Source organism: Echinococcus granulosus (genome assembly GCF_000524195.1).
Source record: "Echinococcus granulosus chromosome Unknown EG_S00115, whole genome shotgun sequence".
NCBI lineage: Eukaryota > Metazoa > Platyhelminthes > Cestoda > Cyclophyllidea > Taeniidae > Echinococcus > Echinococcus granulosus.
The window spans coordinates 174,390-185,891 of NW_020170495.1; the positions used below are offsets into that span (position 1 = coordinate 174,390).

At 40.1% G+C, this 11,502-nt stretch overlaps 2 protein-coding genes across 2 annotated transcripts in view; one reads left to right on the forward strand and one right to left on the reverse strand. All coding sequences in view use genetic code 11, as the record gives it.

Annotated features, from left to right (window-relative positions):
- The window catches only part of EGR_08684 (hypothetical protein), a gene marked incomplete at both ends in the record, with an annotated part of 2,075 nt that extends 334 nt beyond the window's left edge, over positions 1-1,741 (reverse strand). The window contains 2 exons of the mRNA XM_024497933.1: positions 962-1,056; positions 1,704-1,741. Coding sequence (XP_024347658.1) covers positions 962-1,056; positions 1,704-1,741 — 133 coding nt within the window. The remainder of the gene's footprint in view (positions 1-961; positions 1,057-1,703) is intronic.
- Positions 1,742-1,933: 192 nt separating this feature from the next.
- EGR_08685 (hypothetical protein) lies at positions 1,934-9,633 on the forward strand (the record flags this gene model as incomplete). The annotated part of the gene is made up of 11 exons (XM_024497934.1): positions 1,934-1,996; positions 3,539-3,725; positions 4,871-4,974; positions 6,845-6,951; positions 7,954-8,051; positions 8,339-8,472; positions 8,742-8,798; positions 8,967-9,173; positions 9,247-9,290; positions 9,322-9,375; positions 9,426-9,633. The coding sequence occupies 11 exons, from the start codon at positions 1,934-1,936 to the stop codon at positions 9,631-9,633; spliced, it is 1,263 nt and encodes a 420-aa protein (XP_024347659.1).
- Between the last annotated feature and the right edge of the window lie 1,869 nt (positions 9,634-11,502).

Here is an 11,502-nt window from a genome sequence, read left to right on the forward strand (position 1 = left end):
TGCACATAGGCAAATATCAAATTAGAAGATAATAAAGATGAATAGCTGCCATGTTTCTGGCAGGTGCTTTGCCACTTTTACCGATGGATAAAGTCTTACTCATTATTCATTACTTCTCCTCATTCTTTATGTAAGGAGGGCTTTCAAGTCTTGATACACTATATTTTCACCGTATGAAATACAAAAGCATGGTACGAACGAAGTGGAAACATCTCCTCTCTTTTAAACTTTGTCTGGTCGCCTTCATTTAATTAGCTCTAGAAATAAAAAGCCGATCTAGCCTCATCGAAACCATTGAAAAAGCACAAGCGATCAGGAAACAGTTGGGTCTGAGGTCAATTGTGTGGCATGAAACTGTTTTAAAAAAGTAGCACTTTACGAAAACAGGTGTCAAGTAATCACCTTAACAGCTTTATTCATCTTTTCCAATCGCTGCTTCATATAGGAACCAGGAAGTGGGTATCATCAGGGTGGCTGCCAGGAGCCAATGCGATCGTCGGTAAGTCAAAAGCTATCCTTTTAAAATAATATTTTTCTAAATTCAAGCATTTCCTTGTGCACACTTTCCTGACTTTTAACAGCAGAATTGCATAAACACTGCCACAAAATCAGTTTCCACGTCTTTTAAGCCATAAAGTTAACTTTATTTCCAGCCTTATTCAGCACAGTGACTAAAAAATAAACTGTTTATTTGTTTAAAAGACTAGTAAACTTTAAATAAAATTTTTATTTACGCGACTCCCTATTGCTTGCTCCTACATTGAGGTCGAAATGCCATAGCTGTCAACCAGGACAGCTTTAACAGAAAACTATGATGGAGTAATGTCAAGTTTTGCGGCCGTGACTAGAAGAAAACCGAGCAACAAATTACTGCAGAGAGGGAGATTTAAAATTTGATTCCACGCCTGAGGGCAAATGAATTATGCTTTCTCGAAGATATTTAATATTTTCTTTTTCATACTTCCAGCGAGCGCCGACTTCGTACTGCCTTGACGGCTATCAGAAACCGGGCCAGCCATTGGTAGGTTGTTTTTAGGAAGTGGATTTTCATCACTTCTAAAATTTAAACTCGCGGTACAAGTTCAGGTGATACTCTAGTGTGAGGTTTGCTGGGCACTTTTAAACAGACAAATCTTTTCCTTTTCCAGAAGCTAGTTACCTTTACTTAACGTCAAAATGATTTTCCAAATAAGGGTGGAAACAACTGTAGCGTCCCGAGACTTCCCTGAATGCATACTGTCGACGTATAGAAGGGCTCGGGGGCTGCTGGAATGACCCCGGGGGCCAGAACGCCCGCTGGAGGAACAATGGTGCAGCCAGTCACCAAAACCGAGAGTTGAACAAACAAAGCCGATACTTTGTTTGAAAGAAGCAGACATATAAAGCACAATTTAAGTTCCCCCGGGGGTAAAAATAACAATATTTGTAAGAATTTTAACTAACTGGAACGGTTAAGAAATGCTCGAAAACTCGTGGAATTAAAACTTTCCACCTAACAGCTTCCTTATGTAAATAAATTTCCACTCAGGTCAGATAATAATGAGTTTTAAAAATGCAGAAACATCTGCATTTTTGAGCAACCGGGTCCTGTCCTGACCCTTGCGATCCGGAGCTGGAGTGCTTCGGCAGTGCTGCATTCCACGTGATCAAAGTAAAGTGGGGTGTTAAGCAAATACCCAGCTATTATCAAATACCATAACTACCTGTCAAAATCTTTTAAAATAAATAAGGAAAGAAACATGATGAGTGGAGTCCCACTCTAACCTTGGTAACTAAAACTGATTCCGCATGGTTAGAAGGAAGAAAGGTTTATTATTAACTGACATTTCCCCCCCTCCCCCCGAACTTCTTTCACCGAGCGTCGTCAAGCCAGCCCCGATCACGGAGGTGAATATTCACTCTATGAATTTATCACTTATTGTTTTCCCTTTTAATGTCTGATACTTTAGAAAAACATTTTTTGTCTGTAAACAGCAACATGAAAATCCGTACTACCGTGAGGGCTACCAGGATCAGGGGAACACCTTGGTGAGAATATAGTTTGAAAACGCCTCTATTTCTTCTCCAACAGCATATTATTATTAAGTCCGGAGGGAGTTCGAGTCGTTGAGCCGGATAAAACCCTAGGTTAGCAAAAGTGGGCAAAAAATGTGTACGAAACATCCAACAGAGGTGGTGCATTCGAACAGGCTCATTTAAAAAAAATTACCTTTTTGAATTCATTTTGAGAATATTTTACGCATCAAAAGAGGATCAGTAGTCAACAGAAACAGATTTTTACTTGTACTTCCAGATTTATACATTAAAGCACCCAAATATTTATTTAAAATTTGGTGCCGAAATCAAGCGAAGTGATCCAGCATTTGCCACACGGAGGAAAATGGACGACGAGGCTTAAATATGAGTGTATTCTAAACACTTTTTTTCACTCTCATAAACAAAAATATTCCTTCATCCATCTAAAATTTTTTGTTTTTTCTTACTTTCTTCCGGTCGCCAGCGACCACCAAATTGCATGTATCGTGAAAGTTCGGCGGAAACCGACCAATCATCGGTGAGTACTTTTTCATCCACAAGATAATGACAAAGTCAAACTTGGCATTTCAAATACCCTTCAAAAATCCATGAAAAAACGAATATTCCTAGTAAATGTATGAAATCTAGTTGCAAAAGAAGTTAGACTTGAAAAGTAAACCAAATGGCACTTTTAGGCATACAGGCACAGCATCAACATCTTAGGTTCGGCGATGTGAACAAATCTTTTTTAACAAGGAGATGCTTTCTGCCACTTTCTTCCTCTTTTTAATCCTCATGGATGCGAATCGAGATTGTCCAGTTTAAAAGCTCCCGACGCCTTTCATTAAACTTGTCGCAGAGCATTTGAAGAAGGCTTGGCAGAAGGCCTGCGAAAACTACTTGATTCCAGTGACAAATCCTCCCTTCATCCATCGTGATCAAAAGGGCTCACTTGTCCCAATCAAAGCAGATAATTGCATGTCAGTAATGATCAAGAGAATTGGGGATTACCATGTCAAAAACAACCATAAGTAGGGTTTGACGTGGAAAAGAGAAGTCGTGGGAGTTGTTGATCACCCGGATTTGCCTCAGATGCAGTAACAAGAGATGCCACCGAGCTCCAAATACGATCATCTTTTCCTTCACCGTTTTTTCATATTTCCTCACGCCCTCTGACCAGTTATGGAAAATGACCACTCACTTTTGTGTCAAGCCACCAAACGCACCATCAACCGTCTTTAAACTACCCACTGCCTGAAGTCAATCTACAAATCATGCCCTGTGGCTTCGGTGCACTGAGGACCAACAATATTTACCATTAATGTAACCAACAATGGGACGGTAGAGGTGTTTGTGGATGTGGAAATAATTTCTCCTCCGAAACGCGTAAGACTGGTGAGCGGGCGAGTAGGAATTCCCGTTCCTATGCATGACAACGCGAGGCGTAATCAAAAGGCGTCACAAGACTGCATGACACATTTCATTATCAAATTGTGATGGACTTTCTTTTACTCTAAATTAGCTACCTCGAGGCTGTTGTAGTCAAGAAAGTGAGCAATTTGAGGTGCGTTTCATTCCTGTCAATTTTAATCCTCGCTTTAACTCAACCAATTTGAGTTTCCAGTTAGCCTGTCTTTCTACTCCCAACCTCTTAGCGATCGCCACATTCAACTTGTCATGGAGGCTGTCAGGATCAGGGGAGATCAGCGGTGAGTGAATGCAGATCGCAATTCTTGATAAAATTAAGAATCGTGTGTATCGCAAACTTAGCCTACTTTCAGCAATAACCTATCAGTAATGACAATCTACTGGAGGGAATTCCAAACTTGAGCAGCGAAATAATCTGGAGGGAGAACCAGAGAACTAGTACTGTAGTGGAAGCTGTCAAAATTTCCTGAGCTAATGGCAAGAAAAGAATTTTGTCTAAGAGGGAGGGGAGGGGGGGAACCCCATTAAGTTAGAATAGTAGGACATTTACGCGGCCTCAAAATTTGTGAATAAGTGTTGTACGCTCTGAGCCCCTCCAACCACCAGTAGAGCGTGGGACTCAGCTAGGTTAATAGTAAAATACGTATTTTTTGTCTACCTGTTTAATTACAAAGAATACGATGTCCTAAATTAATGCATCCCGAGCATATCGGATTGAGATCAAGTAAACAAGGCGGGACAATGTCTACCGACCCCCAAGAGGGGAAGGACAAAAGTTTAATGATGGAAAGAATAGAGTTGGAAGGGATCAGGATAAAACGATCAACAGCATTTCAGTCTTTCAAACAATTAGACAAGAAATAATAGCTAGGAGTGAAGTTAAAATGGGCGTCTAAACTATGGTCGGATTTTATAAAGCCCAGTCGTCGATCTGGAGCTTGCGCTAGGCGAAATAGTTTGAAATGAAGGCGATTACGCTCATTTTCAAATGTACAAAAGAAGAATATGAGTCGTCGGACGTTGGTACAGCAAAGCCAAATGATATTTGGTCTTCAAACAAATAAGCACTTTTTCTAAAAAAAATCTATCTTCACGATCTCTTTTTATTTAACTGTGTTTATTCTGTGGATGTAATTGAAACAAAGTAACTTCAAAGGTTGATTTTTTTTTCCCCAACGCCTAGCAACCGCCTAGCCACAGTCGCGGCTTTCAGTCAAGCCATCCACCAAAGGTAAAATCATTTTGTTCATTGTTCCATTCAAAAAAAAAATAATGGCAATAATTGCTCTCATTGTGAAATGTACATTTCTTTCAACTGGCAGAAGTTATTCTTCGTTGTTTTCACAATTCCAGCAAAATCCCACCTCACCGTGTTGTGGGGCGGGAGGGAACCTGGTAAATCCTATTCACTTCCACTCCAAATAAGCTCATAACAATGGGACTTCAAAAGGTGCTATTTATTCAACGCATTTACAGAAACAACCGAGTGAAATGTGCTATGAGGATCTACAGAAGCCGAGAATTCCCAGTGTAAGTACTTCTTTTAATTCATTTTCAAAATGAAAAGAAGAATCAGCAAGTTAGAGTAGCTTGACGAAATGGTTATGCGCCTCTTCTTGCTCACAGCGATTTCAGAGGGCATTTCGAGAGAGTCTTCAAAATCCACAAACGTGTGAGGTAACACCCCCCCCCCCCCACCCTGTTAACGTTAATGTTTACAATTCCTCAAGATTGTACTTACTGGTGTGAATGCTTTGCAGAGACTGGCAAACGATATGACCTACGAAAGCGCGCCACAAGTACGACCGTATGGGGTACTTCAGTCACATTTGAAATGAAAATCGCTTGCCTATTTTTTTTTACCTTGATCCATCATTTTTGCATTTTTTTAGAGGCTACCGAGCTCCTTCTATAATGAGAGATTTCAACAGGCCAAGATGTCAGGGGTAGGCTGTATTTTTACATGGGCCATCACACCTATTAAGTGCCAATAGGTTGTCATTTCTCCCCTCTTCATAAACATTACCTCATTTAAAAGTGGGATTTTTTGCCTCTGGTTTTCTCAAGTGCCATCATTCAGGCAGTTTTGCAAGGCTAAAACTAAAAGCAGTGCTTAAGCTTTAGTTTACAGCTACGTCAACTGGGAAGGAAGAGTCATGGTTGAAGCTAAGCAAATATGGCTCAAGCATTAAAAAGAGGAAAATAAGTTTCAAAGACGGCCGATTTATATTGAAAAGCGCAGTACTGAGGAAGGGTCGTTTGCTGACCGACTGAAATGTTGAGCACACAAACACGTCATTGGTTGTCCTCAACCGCTCTTGTCTCCTACCCCACACCTCGGACTCCGTTGCCAGGAGACCATGCCTAGTTTGTGTTTATGTGTCCCCCCTAAAAGCCAAACCACTCAAATGTCTGCCATAAGTGGCTTAAAAAACGTGAGACCTCACTACGTAAAACTTGGCCGAAAGCTTTGGGCTTTTGGATGGGAGATTGGGGAGGGAGATGATGTCTTATCCTCATCCCCATCGCTATTACTCTTTTCCTCCTTTTTTGATACAAGACAATCACATGAGAAATAGACTGTTGGGGTTCAGTTACTCACCTGCTAGAGACTAAACCTCTCACAAAAACTAAACTTGCAGAGAGTCATTATCTTGTTGAAAAAGGATGACAGACCACATCTGTTAAAGATTTGAACGGGGAAAAGGAATTTAGCAAGCTACTTCTGGTTATAAAAGCCACACAAGCCCTTAAGCTTAGCATCAAACGTGTCCATTTGTCGAAATGTGCATTGCCCCTTGATTCTCCACCTTTCGGTTCAGTTGATCTGGTTAAACACCAACTGCCAAATCCGGTTAATCCCTCTGGTATGCAAGCCGGATGGTAGACAAAAAAGACCAACACTGTAAATTCACCTTTCGAGTTTTCGCAAGGGTGGATGGATGGCTAGACGGATAGTGGGACATATCTGTCACCGCCTTCTGTTCACCACCACCAAATTCGCAGCTCATGTCTGTCCCCCACGTGGCCTACTGACTTAATTTTGTGGTTTCGACTAGCCCAGATTTGCCTAAAACAATACTAATTTTCACTCTCAGCTCATCGTCCCTTGTACTATGCTTTTATGCGCCTTTCTTTCGCCTCCTAAACTACTTCGAGTTGTCATCTGAGCTCCACGCCGTCTCACTCAGCTCCATGACGCAAATCATATCCAAGAAATGAAATATAAAATACGTTTTGAATTAAAAATAGCATGCAACTAGTTCGAAAGAGAAATAGTAATTGTCTAACTTGCCACTTTTAACCATTTTTGAGCAGTCATGTAGTCACCTTTAAAGGAGCTGTTATTAAATCCACGTGCCCCCTTTTCATGTAAAAGCAACGATACTTTTTTTGCAAGGAGGCTTCATTCTTAAAGAAGAAAATAAATAATCGTAATACATTTCATTTTAGCGGAATCCCACCTCATGCTGTCGTGAATATCAACAGAAACAATGCTCATCCGGGGTAAGAATACTTTTCTATGGTTGTAAACGAGACAAATAGTAGTCTCTTTATTAATAAATCCTTCACAAAATTCCAAGAGTAAAATATAAAATAAAACTCTTGTTAAAAAATGCGGCAGGATGTAAACCCGGAGTTGCGTGAAGCCTGTCAGGGAACTCGCGTACCCCGAAGTGGATTTGCTGTTTTGTTTTAATTAAAACTCGGGATATTTAATATTTTATGGATAATATATCTCGTCCGTTTTCTGGCCAAATCCAATTTAGTCTCATCATGAAACAGCATGCACCGTAGAGGCAGCTCCCTAATTATTTATGAAAAAAATTTTCAGTTGCTCAACTCATCCCATTTTTAATCCTTAAACTGTTTAGAGATCGGCAGGGAGAGGCGGTTTTGATGAAATGGGGCCACCATGCCAGTCAAAGGTAATGAATGTGGTGCGATTTCTATCACAAAAAGGCAATAAAACAGTAATTTCTTTGAAGAATCCTCATAATTTCGCGTTAAACAAAAAGGGTTATTCTCCAGAAGCGCATTTTGCCTAAATTAGATTGAAGAGAATGAATATTTTTTCCTGAAAAAAAACGCATTTGGCTGTCATTAAAAATGGCCGCTAGACCACTATTTACGCTGGCATTCCCCCAAATCTAGTGTACTTCCAGCACCCACCTCCGCGGTGCCCATCAAAGCACTTGGCCAAATGCTGTAAGACTTTGTGAATTAATTAAATATTCCTACTTTTCTTACTCAAAAAAATTGCATTTATTCTTTGCCCTTAAAGGAGTCGCCCTCCAAAAGGCCGTTAAATGGACCGCCAGAAGAACGCAAAACGGTAATTTCACTCGCTCACCACCTTGTGGTCAGAGTTTAAACAAAATTTTGCCACCTATTGGCAGTTCTTGGGTACGTGCCAATAAATGGCCCCGAAAGGTGCTACCTCCTTTGGTTTAAACTCAGGGAAAAAAAACACTTTGCGACTTTCAAAGTACAACTTCGAATTTGAAGCATCATTTTTGGAGGATTATCAAGCCAAAAGATCTCACGATCACTTAATATGATGCGATTATTAAACCGGTGCAAAAACTTGACTTGTAGCGAAAACTGTCAGCCAAATGTGTATTTCACAAGGGGTAGATGAAGCTCGCCTACATCGTAGATTTTGGAGGCTACGACACATAGAGGCTGCTGTGTAATCCCTTTTAGGCTGATTTTTGAGCACTTCGTGCTGATGCCAACCAAAATGAGCTACTTTTAATGAAATTTCATCTTTTTTGACAAATCATAGTACCTCTCGGTTTCATGTTGTTGTAAAATACGCATAAAAATTTTGTAGAAATGCGGCAGGAGGAGGTCTTATGACGGTCAGAAACAACAGCAATTTTCTTCAAAGGTAATAATTTATTTAAAAAAATTTCTTATTCACTACCAAACGTCTTTCCAAACCAGGTGTGTGTCACCTTGACCTGCCAACAACCACAATATTGCAAATGCGATACCTGTCGTCAAACTTGTTCCACCCCAAAAGTAAATAATTTTTTTTTGACTTTTGGATTTATTTAAAGATTTAAATTTCCGGATTTAAAACAAAAAAGCACGCCTTTAAAACGGAAAATTACCTCATAATATTATGAACTCAGATTTACATTGAATGGGTTGGAAAGGCAACCTAAAGTGACCGGAGCTGTGGGGTGTTGCAGCCCACGTTCCAACTCCAACGCTACTGCCCAGGAAAAAAGTGACTCTCCATAGTAAAAAAATGTACGCTCTCCTCCAATCTCTCTTCACTTTTGTAGAAGCCTTCAGGTGGATCATCAAATACCTGTCCCCAACAACAATGCCCACCACTAAAGGTAAAAGTTTATTCCAGTTTTAGAAATGACAAAAACTACACGTAAATAAAAATCTTTGGTTCACCTCCTGTCAGTCAGCGCTGCCTTTAGTTTACACAGATGTGGCATTGACCAAGAATGCGAGGCAATTTTGTGTCAAATTATTAATAAATTAGTCAAAACTGTTAGAAGCTCCCACTTCTTTGCTATCACACGACGATCATTACCCAAATATCTCCTTTGAATTCTTACTTCTTATTCGTTAAGACACCAAAACATGACTGGCATCCTTTTTTCGTCTGTAAGGAAAAAGAAAGTACACGAGCAATCAAAAGTTTTTGTTTGTTTTTCATTCACGAATTTAGCAGAATCCCAGTGCATGCATGTGTGAAAACTGTCAGCAAGCCTGCTCAACGGAGGTAATAAGAAGTCATAATTGTTTGTTTGTTTGTTCCCTAAAATGTATAAGATTTGCTCCATTCACATTGCTAATTCTACATGCGATCTACTGAGGTAAAATTTGCCTGTTTAACAATTGCATTAGAAATCAACCTGCCGAGGATCTCATGACTGCCAGCAGGAGCAGAGCTCATCAAAGGTAAATTACTTTCCTAAAAGATCTTCCTGAAAAAAAAAAACGCTTTTAAGTAAAACTATAAATGTCAGTGAATGGATTGGCTGTCAGGTTTCATATCCACATGATGAAGAAACTTCGTGTAAAAACGTTGGAATATTTGAAAGGGTATTCGACCACCGAAATTTAATAACTGCCCCGCGTCTTCAATGGAATTGTCCCATTCCAAAACCAGTTAATTTATCCGGATGGCCTTTCAATCCAAGACCAAGGTGTGGATAGGTGAAGGCGAGTTGAATACGAGGTGGGTAGATGCAAGAGAGATGGACTCTTGAATGGGTGCATGGATCTGGGTTTAATGGTTCCCTGAAGTGTGGAAGGAAGAGTAGACTGGTAGGGAAATTAAGTATGGGTCCACTTAAAAAACAAAGTTTCAAAATGGATGGCTCCACGTTTGAGGGATGGATGACTACGGGTCAAATATTAAATGGGTAGGTAGAGGGATATGGTAAACAGATATGGATGAGTTCTGAACCAGGAGATTTGCGATATCCGGAGCCGGGGTAATGAATAAGGCAGACCCGAGATGGACCGGTGAATTAATGGGTTGATGAAATGTTGAATTACTTGGTAGAGAATTGGCTGATGGAGGGGTGATTTCAGATAAATTTTGAAGAAATGTCGCATGTCTAAAGGCCAACTTGATAAGCGTATTTTTGAATGTTGGATCAAGACTACCTTCCAGAGCAGCATTTTTTCGAGGTGACCAATTGGCTATAAAAGCACGACAATGGAGGATGAAAGTCAGTCCATTTGAGAGACATGGCATTACCCTCCTGCCGACCATTCCAAGTGACGCTTATCACCTTATCTTGAGATTGGTCAATAACATGGCAAAGTCACACAAAGCGGAGTGGATAGGCGGGAAATAAATGTGGGGCAGGAACGGATACACCCAGGCCTACGCTTTGCTTGACTTCTAATCAAAGAAGACTTTCGCAAAAGTGACAATCGCGGAGTTTTACCTTGCTGAGAAAAGGTCATGGATAGCAGCAACGGTGACTGTGTCAACAACCCACCTTACGGCACACTCCACAGCCAATCAACCCTTGTAATTGGAATCCACTTGTAACCACTTCATGGGTGACTGAAATTTTACAGTAAAAGTCAACTTCGCAGAAAACATTGAGAATGGGTTACGCGACAGTTAGCAACAACAATATCCGGTTGGGATGATTGCTTTTGCTTTTTTCTTTCTAATTCACCTATCTATCACTTTTTATTTAAAAATAAGGAAATAATTGGCCTTTTTTATCCTAGCAACAACGCAGTCCGTGTAGATGTGCCAATTGTCGTTCCACTAATTTGCCCATGGTAAATTTTTACTGTGATAATGAATCAAACATTTCTAAGTGCATATTACAACTGTAAATCTAAACTAAAATAAAAAATATTAATTATTTTATTAACTAAAGGGGTATATATGAAGTAGTAAAATGGCATTTAAATCCCTACCGAAAGTGAGAATGTTTGTGCCCCTTAGAAAAAACTTTCGGTTAAGACTAACAGCAATGCTTGCTGATGGTCAACTTTCTCGATCACTGTGTGACGGCAGTCTTTTATTTTTTTGACTCTTACGGATTTCCTTCCATGGTAGACCATGAATATGCTACAGTTGGGAAAAAAATTCATAAAAGCGCATGAGAAAGGGAATGAAACTAGACATTTCTTTACAAGTGCAGCTACAGGTGGTACAGAATTATGACTCCCAGAGGTGCCAAACATCCCTTTGACAACTAATTTCCGACTTGTAGCAATTTTTCGTGATTTTAAATAAAGCTTTTTCAATTTTTAGCACCAGTCGGATTCAGATCAATCCGGCAGGCGCCAGCAGTCACACACGTTGGAGGTAATCCTTTGTGCTGTGCCCTTCTGACATCGAGTGTGGCGGGTGATTTGACCTTAGAAGGAGAGTAGTAACACCTAGCTAGTGCAAAAACTGGGTATTCTCGGACAATTTACAAAAATATTCGGTTAAAATAAAACCCACTATTTATGAGGATTTCGCAATGTCGGAAAACAGATTATGGACATTCCCTGGCATTTATAGAGAACTTCAAATTCTCGCCCACGGTCAAGTCACCCCAAACA